At 42.1% G+C, this 17,742-nt stretch overlaps 1 protein-coding gene across 1 annotated transcript in view; it reads right to left on the reverse strand.

The window, feature by feature from the left end:
- Positions 1 to 928: 928 nt before the first annotated feature.
- The window catches only part of LOC114052984 (schwannomin-interacting protein 1-like), a 206,371-nt gene continuing 189,557 nt past the window's right edge, over positions 929 to 17,742 (reverse strand). Inside the window, exons 8-10 of the mRNA XM_027875784.1 lie at positions 17,659 to 17,738; positions 10,470 to 10,563; positions 929 to 1,587 (exon numbers count right to left, since the gene is read on the reverse strand). Of these exons, the coding sequence (XP_027731585.1) occupies positions 1,536 to 1,587; positions 10,470 to 10,563; positions 17,659 to 17,738 (226 nt within the window). The 3' untranslated portion in view covers positions 929 to 1,535. The remainder of the gene's footprint in view (positions 1,588 to 10,469; positions 10,564 to 17,658; positions 17,739 to 17,742) is intronic.

The following is a 17,742-nucleotide window of genomic DNA, read 5'->3' on the forward strand; positions in this document are numbered from 1 at the left end:
TGTCATTGGTCTTCTTGGAAAACAAAGGATGAAGGACAACAACAATAATGGACAGGAGGGTGTGTGTCTAACATCCACTGCACATCAGTAACTTAGTAGATCATGCCTCTGTTGATAGTGCTGTTTCTCAATCGAATTATCTGACTGTGGCTGCCCTCATTAGGGAACATTTAGGCTTTTGGTTTTTGGATGAAGTCTATGATTTCATCAGCACAAGGAACTCTTCACTCATTCAGCAACTTAGTCTTAGAGTTACCTGTGGTCATTGACTTGCCCAGGGTCACACAGCCAGAATGTATCAATTACAACTTTTCAAAAGTAGAATATGCCCAGGAACAGTGGGTCCCTCCTCTTTGGTGGTCTTCAAGCAGAGACTGGAGGAATACTTTTAGGGAAAGTTTTAATGCTACGTGGTCCAGTGGAGAAAGCACTGAACTTGGGGGGTCAGGAAGACCTGAGTTTAAATCCAGTCTCAGACACTTACTAGCTATGAGATCATGGGCAACTCGCTTGCCCATCTGTCTACCTCAATTTCCTTATCTGTAAAATGGGGTAATTATTGCATTTACCTTCCAGGATTGCTGTAAAGAAATTAAACAATGTTTGTAAAGTACTTTGTAATTCTTAAAGTATCATGTAAGTTCTAGCTATTATTATTATTATTATTATTAAGATTTCTTTTGGAGTTGGGATCGATGACCAGTGAGTTGCTTCCAACTCTGAAATTCTATCCTTCTGGGCAAAGATATGGCTCTTCTCTGAGTGCCGATCAACTCATGCAAGCTCATTGCCTCCCTGTAGTTGTTTGGGGAACCGACTGCAATTAGCTTCTCTGTAGTAAAAATCACAAGATGGAGAATTTCTCCCTAGGAAAGCAAAGGGGAAGGACCGCCACCATGTCTACTGTTGAACAAAAAGACATATCCTATGAAACAAATTTTCAATTTTTATTTTACATATTTATACATAAAACGTTCCAGGGAAACTCTCTGAATCCAGCTGAATGTTAATAGCACATCTAAAAATGAAGGTCAGGTAGTCAACATTCACAAAATGTTGAAAACTGATTAAAATATCCAGATGACGGAAAGCTACAACTTCACGACGAGGCAGGCAGGTATGGTTTGGACTTTGATAGCACCGGCTTCGACAGCTTTTCTTTAGAGTAAACTACAGCAAGGAGTAAAAGTACGCAATGGGAAAGGACGGGTTCAACTGAAAATCTCTAAACAAATAAAAAATAAAGTTAAACTACCCTCTGTTCCCAACCATGGTTGTAACAGCATGGCTACTGTACATTTTCTTCTCATAACTGTATTTTATTAAAATGCCGGCTATTTAGTGGCACGAGTTAAAATTAAAATAAATTAAGAAGCAAAGGCCAATCACTGGACATGAAGCTTCGGACATCATCACTGACTAACACTGATTTTTTTGTTTCTTGGTGCACCCCTCCAAGGGTGTATCCACATTTTAGGACCACAGAAGCACAATAGTTTTCGAGCGTGGTCTCCCGGGGTGGGGGGGGCTCCGGTTCATTTTGCCGTCATTTTTTCCGCCAAGTGCTTCTGCTGGCTTTCAGCATGTCTGTAAAATTAATCACAAAATTCATTATTTTAGTTCCAAGAGGAAAAGTCTCTGCTGCTCTTTGATTTTCCAGGGATGGTACCTGTTAGACAAATAGTCATGTCCGCTCAAGAAGAAATACATTCCTAAGAACCGCTAAAATGCAGTCTACTCTGATCAATTTAATTTTTGGAATGTTTCTACTCTATACAATTAACTGTACTTCTAGAATAAGCAGCTAGATTAATTCTGGGGTTGTATCAATTAATTAGGATGTGTAACAGGTTTTTTTTTACCTTTTTTGTGCCTGGCCAACCTCTGGGAGTCAGTCTGATGAAACCTATGCACCCCTTCTCAGAATCATGTTTTTAAATGTATAAATTACACAGGAATACTAAGGAAACCAATTATATTGAATAACAGTTATTAAAATATTTTAAAAACCCAAGTTCATACACCCCAGGTTAAGGACCCCTGGTCTATAACCTAATGGTGAGAAGGAAAGTTATAGGCTGTCTCTAAGAATGAAGGGATATAGGTAAAGTTCTATGGGGTAGGGGAGGTTGGTCATTAGGAAATGTCAATAATATTAAAAAAACAAGAACAAGAAAACATTGACTGGTGGGGGATGGGGGGGAAGAACAAGAAGAAAGAGCTTTACAAAATCTAACTGCAAATAAATTAAACAAGGCAAAAGAATCAAGTAACCTAAGGTACATGATAGGAATCTGAGGTCAGTATATATCCTTACTTTTACCAAGATTAATAACTACTAACAATTAGCATTTATGTATTATTTTAAAGTTTGATATAACATCTCATTTGAATGGCTTTGGTGGATAGAGACTGAGCTTGGAGCCAGGAAGACCTGCCTCTGGACACATCCCAGCTGTGTGACCTTGGGCATGTCATTGACCTTCAAATTACAGTGCAGATTCCAAGGCCAAGTGACTGAATCTAGATCTTCTTGACTCCAATCAAATTGTCAAAGGCATTGCTGAATACTGTTTCCAATCATCTTCATTTTTATATAAAACCACTACCCCCCCCCCCAATCCTGGCTCAAAGAGCCAAGAATGATCTTGTCACGCACACAAGCAAACAACCAGGAGGCTTTGCTCTGGAGCGTCTCCTGCCCAGGAAGCCTCTCACGTGACCAAGAAGCCTGAGGCTGCCCAGTCAGACAGCAGGCTGAACAGCGGGCACAGGAAGGCGGAATGGCCAAGTCCAAGGTTTGCCTCATGCTAACGAGCACTAATTAAACATGTTGTTTGGAAAAAATGTGCCCAAGGATAGCAAAACACAATGGCTTCACCCAGATAGTTTTTGGAAATGGCCAGGCTGGCCTGAGAAGGGAAAGGCAAGCTCTCCCCTGTCCTGGGGAGGGGAGGCACATTCTATTTCCTAGCTTTTGAGTGGCTGGGGAGGGATTTCACAGATGGTGTTGAATTGGCATGAACCCCAAATGGAACAACTTTAGGAGAATGTCATTTACATCTCTGGAAAAAACAGTCTTTAAGGAAGATGGCGACACACAAAGTCTGCCTCCCCTGTCCAGAGCTCATGGCTCTGGGGGCAATAACAGATCAGGATGACAGAAGCCAGGCAGAAAAATGGGCAAAGACATTGGTCATCATTCACCAAGCAATGACATCTGGAAGGAAGGAACATTCCCTCTGTCCCATTAATTCCAACGTCCCCTCTGGGTGCACACAGAGCCTGTTTTGCTGGGCCTGACTCCTGAAAACTTGACACCAGAAACAGAAAGATACCTCGACGAGCTACCATTTCTGAGACTTTGGTGCCAGGAAGTCAAGATAATAACCATGGAGCAATGTCTCCTACATGGCAGTCACTGTGCCAAGCCAACAGTGACTTGGCCAATTCAATTCAATGTAATTCAATTCAACATATAGGACTGTAGATTTAGACCTGGAGGGGGTATTGGAGGTGGAGTCTAACTGCCTCATTTGTATAGATTAGGAAAATGGGGCCTAGGGATGGTTAGTGACTTGCCCAAGGTCATACACCTAGTTAAGTATCAGAGCCAGGAATCAAAGGAAGAACCTTGTTCCAGATACAGTGTTCTCTCAACACCAAAGGTGCTAGTGTACCCTTGTTACTGTGTGTGAGCGCGCACGTGTTTAATTTTTGAGGGTGGGGTAAAGGCAAATGGGACGGCATGGGAAGGCTTGAGAAATCTCCCAAATTGCCTGTTTACTTGAAGGTGGAGTCAACTCGGGAAATGTTACTACTGAAAACATTGCAAATACCATATTTATTTCCCCAAACTTACTCCCCCCCATCCCTGTAGCTACAGTCCCCCCACCTCCAATCACCCCCTCTAGCAGTGGAGATATTGCATTCACTTCAGTGCATTGGGAATGGGGCAATTTTAATGTCAACATTTTAACACATGGTCTTCTCTCCACAAAAAGCTCAATTGCTGAATCCTTGATTATTTTCTCAGGCCTCGTCCTCCTTGACAGCGGTTCTGATACCACTGACCGGTCCTGGCCACTCTCTCCTTCCTTGGTTTCTGTGATACTTCTCTTTCCCAGTTCTCCTCTGACCGGCCTGGCCACTCTTGTTCAGCCAGCTTTGTTGGGCCATCCTCCATCCCCTGCCCCCTAATCACAGACGCACGGATGTCTCTGAAGGCCCTTTCCTAGACTCTCCTCTGTTTTGTTTACACTTTCCCTCACGGTGATCTCACAACCTCCCAAAGAGTTGGCCGGTCCTCTGCAAACAGATAATTCCCAGAGCTGTGTACTCAGTGCTCACGTGAATCCTGCACTCAAGCTAGCCTACTGGACACATTCCCCCCCCCCCCCCACCAATGTACTCAAACTTCTTGGATTCCAAAAAGACATCCTTATGTTTCCCTTAGAACTTGTCCTTCCTTCCGGTTTTCTTGTTTGCTTAGGACACCTCTCCTCCTCAAGTCACTGTCTCTCACATGGGCTGGGGGGAGGGCAGTGTGTCTATAGTGGGAAAAACACTGGCCTTGGAATCAGAGCCCGTGACTCCAAATGCCAACTCTGGTTTTGACTCTCTGTGCGACTTTGGGCCAATCATCTAACTTGTCTGAGTCTCAGTTTCTCCATCTGTAAAATGAGGAGGTTGAGCTAGAGGACTTTTAAAATCCCTTAAAATTATACATCTATGATCCGTCCCCATTCTCTACTTCAGATAGCTATTGGAACCTCATTGGGATTACTGTATTCAGCTCCTGGTGGTCTCCCTGCCCCCAGTTTCTCCCCTTTCCGATCTACCTTCCTCCCAGCTGCCTGTTTCTCTTAAGACACAGATTGGATGAGGTCACTCCCTTGCCCTGGAACCACTGGTGGCTCCCTATTGCTTCTAGAATAAACTCTAGCCTGCTTGGCATCTTTGGTGCTGCTCCACAGTATGGATCCGATCTGCTTTTCTTATTTATTTTACCTTATTTCCCTTCATGCCCTCTAGATTCCAGACACACTAGTGGTTTCAAGGACTCAGTATGAACTTCAAGAGTTATGGTGGTCCAGTGGGGAGTGCTGACTCTGAAATCAAAGGACTGAGGGCTCCTCTATTTACCATGGGTGACCATGAGTAAACCTCTCTGCACTTCATTTTCCTAAGGTGCACAAGGAAGGATTTGGATAAGACCACTTCTGTGCTCTCTTCAGCTGTAAATCTACAATCCTATATCATTTCCCATCTCTGAGCATTTGCAAAGGTCATTGCCTCCCTCTGATTTGTTCTTATCTCTACCTATCACAATCCTCCTTTTCCTTGAAGTCTCATCTCTGGAAACACCTCCTCTATGAAGACTTCCCTGATACCCTCTCCTTCTTCAAGTATTCACAAGTGCCTTGACTAGATCTCTCCTTGCCAACCCTTCTCTCCCAAATCCCCACATTGTATTGTACTTAGCTAGGTGTGTGTCACTACCCTCCCAATGGAATATAAATCCTTGAGATACAGAACTGTTTCTTTATCTATCTATTCCCAGTGCTTTGTAAATTTATAATTATATATTCATCACATTATATTTTAAAGTTGTAAATTACTGACAATTATAATATATGATATTAAAATGTAGTATAACAATGACATGTAATTATAACACATAGTATAAAAGTATAGTATAATGATATATAATATAATATATATTAGAATATAGTATAGTAATGAGGTACAATCATAATATATGTTAAAATATAGTAGAACAATGAATTATATACAATTATAACATATAATATTAAAATATAGCATATTACATGCTATATCATAATAAATACATTAATGCTTAATAATTAATTTGGTAGAATTTTATTAATGAATACTTATTATTATACATATATAATAATATGATTAATAGGTTTGTTGAATGGAATTGATACCTTGTCCCTATTTGTTACCAGAGGTTTACCTTTAGCTTAACAGGGCACCTCTGTCCCAGTGCCATTAAAACAAATATTTTTAGCCTAGGTCTCTCCAGTACTTTCTGCTGTGAAGTGAACATGAAATATATTGTAATTATAAATGACTGAGGAAAGAATACTGATCATCTCTTCATCCACTTTTTGAAATTAAGAAATGCTATTGCTGTTCCAAATGTATAGGGAAGGGGTCTTTCTTCTCACTGTCAGAATTCATCAGCCGTTGAGAGTTCACAGGTGTCTGTGCACAGACATCTTTTAGAAGGCACAACTTTGTGTGTTGGGTAGGTTAGAGTCACTGTCTTTGTCCCGAGGGAAATTCACTCATTGGGGGATAGTAAGGGTGGCAAGGGTTTTATGTACATATAAACTCATGGTATTGTAAAAAAAAAGTATTATTAATAATAGCAGTAATGATAAGATTTGCAAAGAACTTTACAAATATTATCTCATTTGATCCAGAAGTAGGTGCTATTATTATCTCCATTTTACAGTTGAGGAAACCGAGGCAGACAGAGGTCAAGGGTCATACAATTAGTAAGTCACTGAGTCCAGAGCTGAACACTGCAGGCTCAGTGCTCTAACCACTGCGCAACCCAGCTGCTTCAACGTCAGATAGCTATTAAATATCTGTGCTTAGATTTGAACTCAGGTCTTCCTAATTCCAGATCTAAATAAAGTGCTATTAAAATTTTTTTTAAAGATGATATGTTGACCCTGAGGTTCTGGGTCTACGTGGCACCAATAAATTGTTTCCTTCTCAGCATCGGTGTGTGGGTTTCCTTCTGTTCCTTCCAAGGATGGCTCAGGTCCCTTGTCCTTCAGAAGGTCCCTGCTGATCTTCCTACTTCGTGGTGCACTACAGATGCACGTTCTATCTCCCTCACCCCCCCACCCCCACCCCAGAAGATTATAAGCTCCTTGAAAGAAGGGACTCATTATTGTCTCTCTATTCCCAGCACCTGGCACAGTGCCTGACTCCTAGTGGGTGAAAAGGAAACATTTTGCCAATAACATTTAATCGGTAAACAGGAATCACTGTGGTTCTCAGTCTAGATTTGTGCCTTAAAGTGCAAGCTCACTCTCCATCCAATTACGCCATTCTTTGTACCTCTGTCTCCAGTACTGAACATAGTGCCTGGCACATTGTTATGCTTTATAAAGACCTGACTGATCGAAAGGAGAGATTCTATTTTATCATGAGGCAGTGAGGTGGTACAGCGGGTGGAACATTGAACTTGGAGTCTGGGAGATTTGAGTTAAGATCCAGCCTCAGTCATTTACTTACTATCTGTGTGACCTTGGGGAAGTCATTTACCTTCTCCCTGCCTCAGTTTCCTTATCTGTAAAGTGGGGAGTAATAATAACCCCTACCTCCCAGGGCTTTTGTGAAAATAAAATGAGAGTATATTTAAAGTACTTTGCAAATCTCAAAATGTTAAAAATTGGTGCTGCTATTATTATTATTATTATTATATCCTGGGATTTAGCACTCAGGCAAAGTCATGAAAAGGGAACTAAGACAAACTTTTCTATATTTTGCCTTTAGAGATGAGGCCGTGAGAAGTTTGAAGCATACAAAAGGAAATACTTTTCTGTTTATCCTAGTAAAACCTGGCCAAAGCCATATCACACGTCTTTGGTTATCCACATTTATTTTTACATCATCTTCTTCAGTCCTTTAGTATCTCAAGGATCTGGGTACCTGTAGGTATGAGGACTGACTCTGTAACTTGTCCTGGGCAATTACTATGGTCCAAACCTTCATCGCCTTGTAATTGACTGAATAACAAGCCTTCTACATCTGCCCTAGGCTGGTCCTCAAATGCCGAGCCTACAGTCCCCTGCCAGGTTAGGCTGGTCCTCGAATGCTGAGCCTACAGTCTCTTGCCAGGATAGGCTGGTCCTGGAATACTGAGCCTACAGTCCCCTGCCAGGCTGATTCCTGAAGCATTCTTTGTATGGCAGAACCTTTCTCTATGAGTGCAGCCTTTAAGAAGCCAGGATCCTCTCCATACCACCATGAGGCCCGGGAGTAGGATGTTACTGGAGTCATCATTATTAGAAAAATTATTTTAACAAGCTCGACATAGTCAGAGAAGAGATACCACGCTAAGTGCCCCAACCATTATTTTTGTAGTTTTTTTCACTCTCCTCCCTGAGAGAATTCTAGATCATGTAAATTAATTAGCCGTGTGCTCTTGACAAATGTTTTATTTATGTTCTCACCTGGACTGTGCAAACGTCTCCTAATTGGACCCCTGGCTTCTGATCTCTCTCCTTCCCAATCCAGGCGCTACATGGATGAGCCTCATCATGCCTTTTTGTCTGACCGTATTCCTCCCTGCTCGAGCACGCACTGCACAGTAGAGCATTTACACAATCTGGCTCCTGCCTATGCTTCCAAACTCACTGTCTGTTATTCCCTTCACATGACATTTTCCCTGACAAACTGAACCACCTATTTCCTGCCTCAGCACTTTTGCCCAAGCTGTGCCTGATGCCAGGGATGCTCCCCATCCTAAGCTTGCTGGTTTCCTTCAGGGTGAGCTCAGCTTCCCCAGTCACCCCTCCATTATCCCCCTCGCTGCCAGTGCTCTCATTGTCCCTGAATCACCGGCGTCTAAGCATACGTGTTTATGTGTTGTTTTCCCCCAGCCCAATGCTTTGTTTGTGTCTCTGGTTCTCGTGCCTGGCACAGTGGGAGGCCCTTAATACGTGCTTGTTGGGCTGGGTTGGATCTGTAGATCAAAGCTCAAAGGGACCTCAGAAGCCATGTGGTCTTCATTTTACAGGTGAGGAAACTGAGGCAAACAGAGGTGTGAAGTGCCTTGCCCAGGGTCACATAGCTAGTAAGGGTCTGAGGCAGGATTTGAACTCAGGTCTTCTTGATTTCAAACCTAGGGCTCTAGCCACTGTACCACCTAGACCCCTCATTGTACAGAGACCTATCGAATAATGACTTGCCTAAGGTCACACAATTAGTAATTACATAGTCAGAAATGGAAGACAGGTTTTCTGTCTTGGGGATCGGGGCTCTTTCCACTACCCCTTGCCGTCCACTAGTCCTGCTTGCTCAGACCCTCCTTAGCAGAGCCAGCCCTCGGCTAGGAGATAGAGGCCTGGACATTTAGTCTTTATTCCATTGCCCTGTGGGCATTTGGACAACCTTATTTCCTCATCTGTGAAAAGAGGGGCTTGAGTTAGGCGGGGGCTAAGTTTCTCTGGGGTGGCAGCAGACTGTGAATCTGTAGCGGTCATCTCAGAAATTCTGCGTCTTCCTCTAGACCAATCAGGTTGGGCCCCTGGGGAAGGAGGTATCCTACACACTGCCCAAATGGCCTTTTGGAGTGTTTCACTCTCATACGCATGGTCAAGCGTCTTGTGGTGAACTTAAGAACCGTGCCATCTGAGTAGCTTTGACCTAGTTTGTTTGTATCTGAGGGAAGGAGGCATTTGCTACCCCTTGGCAGGGAGGCTGCCACAGCACAGGCCAAATGAGAGGTTCTGGTTTGAGATTCACCATGCAGGAAGAGCAATCTGTCAGCAGGTGCTGGGCCTGGTAGAAGCCAGGGCCAGGCAGGGCTCCTTCCAAGGCTACCTCCAATGCATGGGGAAGGAGGAGGTGGAGGGTGGCCTCCATGCCCTTCCAGCATGGGCTCAGGGCCCCTTTCTTACTCAGGACAGTTCCGTCTGATGGAATCAGTGGAGGGCCCATTGAGGAGTCTGTCTGTAGATATTAGGACCCGGGGCTGCCTAAAAGGTTGTGATACAATGAAAATGGATAGAGCTTCTGCGGCGGCTAAGAAAGCCATGCATTTAGTCAGGACTGGGAGCTGAAAATGGCGGTCATAGAGGGGATGCTGTTTATGAGGCCTTAAAAAAAAGATCTGCCACTTCCGTAGAGAAATAGCCAATACCGTCTCACACACACACACGCATACACACACACACACACACACACACACACATGCACACACACGCACAAAACTGTGTTCTAAGCATGGTGGTATAGTGGCCAGAGCATTGGACTGGAGTCAGGAACACCTGCATTCAAATTTAGACTCAGACACTTATTAGCTGTGTGACCTTGGGCAAATCACTTCACCCTGTTTGCCTCAGTTTCCTCACATGCAAAATGGGAATGATAATAGCACCTACCTTTCAGGGCTGTTTTGAGGATCAGTGTGATAAATTTGTCAAGTGCTTAGCATAGCACCTGGCATATACTCAGCGCTATACAAACGTTATCTGTTATTATTATTATAGAAGGAATTCTGAGATTCCCCAATCCAAGTCAGTCCACACATGTGCCTACTATGTGCCAGATGCCTTGTTAAGTACTGGGGGTACAAAGACAAACAGCGAAACAGTTCCTGCCCTCAAGGAACTTACTTTCTACTGGGAGTGGTGGTAGTGATACAGCAAGTCCATAGAACAAACACTGGAAATCACATTACTGCTTGCAACACTCACCTAGTCAAATCTTCTATGTCGACCAGCATGGCATCTTGCTCTGTGTGCAATTCATCTCGGATGAGAAGCAGCTGCACCAGCTCTTCATTCAAGCCTGGGGCCAAAGCAAAGAAAGACTAGCATCAAGATGTGCAAAGGTATGTAAGCCTGGAGCCCGACGCCTCCTTTCATTTCAGAACCATGTTGGGGAGAAGAGAAGGCTGCCATTTATCAAAGCCAGGGGTCCTTGAAGGCTCTGCTACTCTCTACCCCCAGGCCACTGAATTTTGCTTTCTGCATGAAAATTTCAAGGTAGCTGTAGTGATGTGGCTGGCCAAGATTCCAGGGTATTTCCAGGACAATAGCATTTGGAGACAGTTTTATTGATATTATCTTGTTTTGACTCAATAATCCCTTTCTAATAGCCCACTCCCTTAAAACAAACAGATATACCAACGGACAAGTTAGGTAAATATCCGACATAGCAATTGGGAATGGCAGAGTATATAATATGCCAAACTTATAGCTGACTAGGCCTGAAAGCAAGAGTCAGCTAACATTTTAAAATAAAATTTTGTTGAATTTTAAAATGTAAAACCATTCTTAGCCTGTAGGACATAGGAAAATGGGCAGCAGAAGGTACAAAAATAGGCAGGGGGCTACATTTGGCCCTCAAGTCAGTTTGCCGACCCCTTCCTTACAAGAAAGAAAGAAAGCAAGCAAGAATGAATGCTTTTACATTAGTCATATGAACCAACATTGACCATTGCAATGGACTTGACTTCAGTTAGTTTTTTAGGATGTTTCTTCATTTACATTATTTTAGTCAATTTGATTGTGTAAACACCTCTCCCTCGTGGAAACCCAGCTTCCAAGGTGCAGCTCGGAGACTTCCTTCTCCAAGAAGCCTTTCCAGATTTCCTCAATTGCTAAGTGATTCTCTTAGTGGAGAAATCATTTTTATTTATTTATATTTATTTGTATTTTATTTATCTGTGTTGGTCCTCTTCAAGAACGATGGACAAAGAACTTATGTGTGGACGTGTAGAATTTCAACTCAGCAGAGCATACTCAGTACAACATAAGTTCCTTCAGGTCTTTTGTCTTCCCAGGTTCATTGCATGGTACCAACTAAACATTTAATAAATGCTACGGCAACTGAATGGAATTATTCCTGATATAGTCAACTATTCAGAGTAGATGCGAGTATGCCATGAAGGTCAACAATTTACATGTTCCATCTGCTCTGTACACAGCAGGCATTTAATAAATACTGTGTTGGGTTATGTTGTCTGGTCTTGTCTTGTATCTGGTCTAGTCTGATCTGATGCGCTCTGGACTGGTCTGGCATTTTATTTTTATAATACATGTGGCCAGTTCCCCCAACCAGGAAACTGCATTCCAAATAACAATATTGAAAAAAAAAGAGTCAGGAGATTAAAAAAAAATTACAGTGCCACCAAAGTGGGAAATTTCTATTAAGAAAATAGCTTGTTAAGAGGGAAGAAAAAAGGTTAGAATTTGGTTTCAAAAAGAACTGAGACAACATTAAAGTTTTCAAACCACCTGGTGTTCAGAGCATCATTGCTGCTCTTTGGCTTCATCTACTCTTGGGAGATCTTATTGACTCTTGTTCACAGCATCTGCCAAGAGACCAGGCTGTAAAAGGAAAGGTGTTGGGCCTTCTCTGAAGCCATATGGCCAAAGGGCCTTGGTTCTTGGAATCTCTGTTTATTCTTCTTGGTTCTAGGAGAAGGGAGTGAAGACACCAACACCTTGTGAGTTCAAAGGGTCCAAGATGGTGCTTCAGCATCCCAGAATTCCAGGGTCTAGGTTCCAGACCCAGTGAAGCAATGATGTTCTGAGAAGCAAAGAGTGACCTTCAGGGCTTTAGTCCAGTGGAGGCTTAGGAAAGGACTGATCCAACAAAGATTTTGGCTTTGATGGGACCAATACTATGAAGGAACTGAGCTAAATTATGAGCCTACTTCCCATGAGAGACCAAAGTGGAATAGAGGAGAGTATGATTCTAATACGTTCAGGAGACATATTTGTATGTTTGTTCTCACTATGTCTTTGAGGTAAATATCCCTCTTGTTATAGCTATCTGATGATAAGTGGTTAAATGGAACTGGGTGTTAGTCATTGGCTCCCTAACAATGAAGGGAACACAGCTGGTGGAAGCTTGAGGTAGTCATGGTGGACAAAGAGACATCCCTCAGTGTACCTTAAAATCCTGAGAGGTAGCTGGGGCGTCCTGGCTCTGAGAGAGGAATTCTCTCAGCAATTCGCTACATGAGGAGGCCTGGGCTAGGATAAAATTGGGCCTTTCTCATTTACAGGGACCCCTCAAAAGATTATTTACCCAGGACTTTCATTTTTGGATACTCTAATTTGCGGGATCTTAGAACAATTGACAATCTATATCAATATCTAATCTCTATGTTGATAAACTGTTATAATCGTACAGTTGATTTTTCCAGTGTGTGTACCTTCTCGAGTCACTTTGGTTTGAGATGATTCTGTAAACCTTCACATTTGTTGATTTGTTGAATGTGTAAGTCTTATTACTTACTATACTCCTGAATCCTGTACAAGTATGGACATTGAGTCTAATATGAGAAATAGGAAGGTTGTATCACTACAACGTTCCTCTCTAGTTGAGAGAGAAAAAAGAAGAGTGCCTCTTTCATGATGATAGTCTGAGGCCGCTACATCATGCCCGATGGTCTTCTATTAAGACCCACTGTTCCTAACCCTTAAAGTCTCCCTGGGGAAAGATGCGTGTAGTCAGCCTCCCAGCAAGAATGATGTTACAAAGAAATAAGAAATATCAGATTAGTGCTAGCATCTGAAACTGGAGATACAGCAGGAAGAACTTAATTAGCCTCCTGGGAGAAGGTATGCCAGAAAGAAAAACAACAGCAAGGCCCTGGAATAAAAGCTACGTCTGTGGGAATAATTCCAGCCCTTATGAAGTAAGAGTCACATGTGCTCACTTGGCCAGTGCTACCGGAAAGGACTGGTAAGTGGCATGTTTTTCTCTTTCCACAATGAGAATTCTCCCAGGGAATCTTAGGGTTTCGCCTCAATAGAGCTAGGCTTGTAGATTTAACTTCCACCTGAGGACCTCCATGTGGCAGGGGGCCCAAAGAACATACAGATCCCTGGAGTCTCAACTTTAAATATGCACCACCATCTAAAAAGCAGTATGTATGTCTGCCTCTTTGAATCCCAGGCTTTCTTAACTTGAAGACTCAGACCAAATACAGCCTTCTTCAGGAGGCCTTTCTAGGTCTCCCCAGCTGCCTTCTCCTCTAAGGTTACTGTCCATCTACTCTGTACACATCTTGTTTATTTACATGTTGTCTCTCCCATTGGGAGGTAAGCTCCTTGAGGGCAGGGACTGTTTTTGGCTTTGTTTGTGTCCTTATAGTTTGGCACAGACTGGCCTGGCTAAAGCATCAAGGTCCCCTGCAGAAAAGAATATGGGCACCATGTTCCAAGGGAGGAAAATGATGCCCCCTGGACCATCTGGATTTGTGGTCTCCCTATATTAGAGAGCCTCCTGAGGGCAGGGACTGTCTTGCTTTTCTACCTGTATCTCCCACATTTAGAATAGTGTTTTGCACATCACTTTTTCATTCATTCATACATTCATTCATTCATTCATTCATTCATGCATTGTGTCTAGCACAAAGCAAGATCATAATAAATACTTACAGACTGGCTACCTGCTTCTGAAACTATAAATATAGCATCAATGTTAATTCAAGATCCAACGTGACTCGAACATTCCAATAGTAGGAGCTATGTCCCAGAAGAAGGGGATGCCACTGGAGGTAATGGGTTCCCCTTCTTTGGAGGCCTTCAAGAAAAGACTGACTGGCCACTTGTTGGGTGTGTTGTAGCTGGGATTCTTGGCCAGGCATGGGCTGGACTAGACTGGCCTCCAAGACCCCTTCCAACTTAGAGAGTCCATAAACTAGAACCTCACGCGGATCTTTCAAAAACGACCAGATGTCAACTTTGTGATCTCAAGAATGGCAAAGAAATGAACAGGAAAATGGTGAGATGGACATGAAAGCTCTTCAGTGACTGACACTTGTAGTAACTTATTCTCTGTGAAAAGAAACTGCAGACTATTTTTTTTTTAATTTAAGGAAAGAAAATCATTCCCAGATAGAGAATTGGCAGCTTTATTTACATAAATTTTATTCAACCAAATTCTTTTTTTCTCTAAGCTCCACATAGTTTATCAGTGTAAAGAGATAGGAAGCAGGTTTCAGCATCATTCCTCTGAAGTTGGGCTTGCCGAGAGCACTCTTCTCATATTGCCTTGATGAGAGTTTGCAAGTATTTCAACATTTTTCTTTATAATACTGTAGACTTTGTATGAACTCTCCCCCTGGTTTTCTCACTTAACTCTTCTTGAGTTTATACAAGTCCTCCCAGGGTTCTCTGAACTGTACCTTTTGAGGGGAGGGGGAGAGGTAAGGCAATTGGGGTTCAGTGACTTGCCCAAGGTCACACAGCTAGTAAGTGTCAAGTGTCTGAGGTTGGATTTGAACTCAGGTCCTCCTGACCCCAGGACTGATGCTCTATCCACTGTGCCACCTAACTGTCCTTGTACCTTCTGTTAAGGAAGAAAAACATTCCATTCCATTCATATGCTAGAATTTGGTTGGCCATTCCCCAACTGATGGACCCTTATTTTCCTGTTCTTCGCTACATCAAAAAATACTGTGAGTATTTTTGTACTGATGGGGATTTTCCTTCTTTCTTTGAACTCTCTGGGATATAAATCTAGTAGAAGTATTGTTGGGTCAAAGAATGTGTACAAGTTAGTGATTTTTGGACCTAATTCCAAATTGCTTTACAGAATAGTTGTACTAATACATAGCTTTCTCTCGGTCCGTTGTTTGGTCAAGAACTCTTATCCATAATTTTATCTCCTAATCTATTTGTATTTAGGTCAGGAATCTTTTGAGACTGATTGTGAGATATGGCATGAAATGTTGATGTGAACCAAATTTCTGCCACATTGTTTTTCAGTTTTCCCCATAGTTTTTATTGAATAATGAATTCTTCTGTCAGTATTTGGGAACTTTGTTTTTTCCTCACTCTATGCTGTCATGTTCATGCACTTCTGAAGGGTGTTTCTGATCTGTCCCACTGATCTACTTTGCTATTTTTAACCAGCACTAAATAGCTTGGATGATAATTGCCTTTCGGGACTGCTAAATCTTCTTCTTTCCCATTTTTCCCATTTTCCCCATGAGATTTTTGACTATTTGTTCCTCTAGATGAGTTTTATTATTATTTTTTTCTAGTTCTATAAAGTAACCCTTTGGTAGTTTGGTTGGCATAACACTGAAAAAATAAATTTAGGTAATATTTTCATTTTATTGTATTGGCATGGCTCAAGCACGAATAATAAATATTTCTCCAATTGTTTAAATCATTTGTTTTCATTCCATTGTTGTTGTTGTTCAGTCATTTTTAATTGCATCTGACTCTTCGTGACTTTATTTGGGATTTTCTTGGCAAAGATACTGGAGTAGTTTGCCCTTTTCTTCTCCAGTTCATTTGACAGATGAGGAAATTGAGGAACATAGGGGTAAGTGACAAAGGGTCACATAGCTAGTAAGTATCTGAGGCCAGATCTGATCTCAGGAAGGATAAATCTTCCTGACATCAGGCCTGGAATTCTATGCGCTGTGCCATCTATTTCCCTGGCCCAGATTCTGATCATTCACTGGTTGTTATACCTCTGCCCCTCTTTTAGTCCCCTGGTGACTATCTGTCTACCAAAATTGAAGTTTATTTTACTTGTGGCTATGGTCCTTCCAAATTTATCTTTCCTCTTAAATTTCTTATTACCTGTCCATAACTTGTTTCCTTCTTTAATTTAATGTTGTAATACACTAAACTCTGTGTGTGTGTGTGTGTGTGTGTGTAAAACTCTCTTTTGCTTTGTCTAGATAAGAATGAAGTGAATGTTATTTCTGAAGCTCACTCCTTCTTACATTGTGTATTCTTCTTACACACCCCAGTTATAAGAAATAGTAAGTACTGCATCTCTCTTCCTCATTTCTTCCCTATATTCATATATACTTCCCTTTTATTTCCTTTGTTAAGGTCATCAAAACAGAAAAACCCAACTACCAGTCCCTCTGTTTTTTCCTATTTAATCTCCACTGTGACCTTTGAAGTTATCAGGATTCTCATGCACTATTTATCTCTTTATTTCCCATTATATCATCAGTGTTGTGGAATTATCCTCTTCTGGGTTTATATCTTGATCCATAACATTTCTCCAGAGTGTTCAGTGAGGTTTTTTGGGTTTATTCATATTTCTAGCCTCAGCTCCTGATTGAGGACTTTCTGCTAGGGCCTCCACCTTCTCCTACACTCTTGAATGAATGTGCTCAGGTCCTGTTTGGCTCTGAGCCTGCTTTCCTGGGCTCCTGCCTCTGGATCCCACTTTTGTTATTTGCCTCTGAGTACTGTCCAGGCACCAGATCCCTGGTCAGAGATGTGTAGCTGGTTTTCCCTGGTCAGGGTCCTGCTATAGTTTACCCCCCTCACTGGGGCTTCCCTTGTTGAGATGATGCCATGATCTTCCATCCCCCCCAGGGGCTTCCCTAGTCAGACTTTTCTGCCATAGGCCCATGATCTGTTCATCTGATTTTGGTCTGGCTTCTCTGATAGGTCCCATCTTTTAGTAACCGAAGCTTCTCATTTTGTTTTTGTTTTGGACAGGATGAAGGAGCTTTCTGATATTTCTCTTTGGTTTTCTTGGGCATTGGTCAGTCTGGTGACCTTTGGAGATCCCTTAAGTCAAAGTGGCCTAGACCTGGGTCCCTCTGAGATTTTTACACTCTTATCTTAGCCAGAAGTCCCTATTCCCTTCATATGAACACCTAAGTGGGTACTCATATACTCGCGGAATTACTATGATAAAGATAATTACGTTACCCTCACGCTTCATTTTAAAACATTCAAGATTTTGTCACATGGTTAATTCAAGGCATAATTACTTATTTATGTGTCAAGTCCTTCTAGCAGACTATCAGTTCTAGGAAGATCAAGACTGGTTTATCTAAACATCTCTCTGCCAGTACCTAGCACACTATACTGTATATAGTAGATGCTTAATAAATGTTTGTTGAATTCAGTTGGACAAAATGACGTGTCTTATACTTACTCTCTATTTGGGAGTGGAGATCATTGACTATCACTTGTAGCTGCCCAATGGTCATGTCCCTCAGGTCAGTAGGTTTTAAACTTC

This window comes from Vombatus ursinus, unplaced genomic scaffold, assembly GCF_900497805.2.
Source record: "Vombatus ursinus unplaced genomic scaffold, bare-nosed wombat genome assembly UNPS02014810.1, whole genome shotgun sequence".
NCBI lineage: Eukaryota > Metazoa > Chordata > Mammalia > Diprotodontia > Vombatidae > Vombatus > Vombatus ursinus.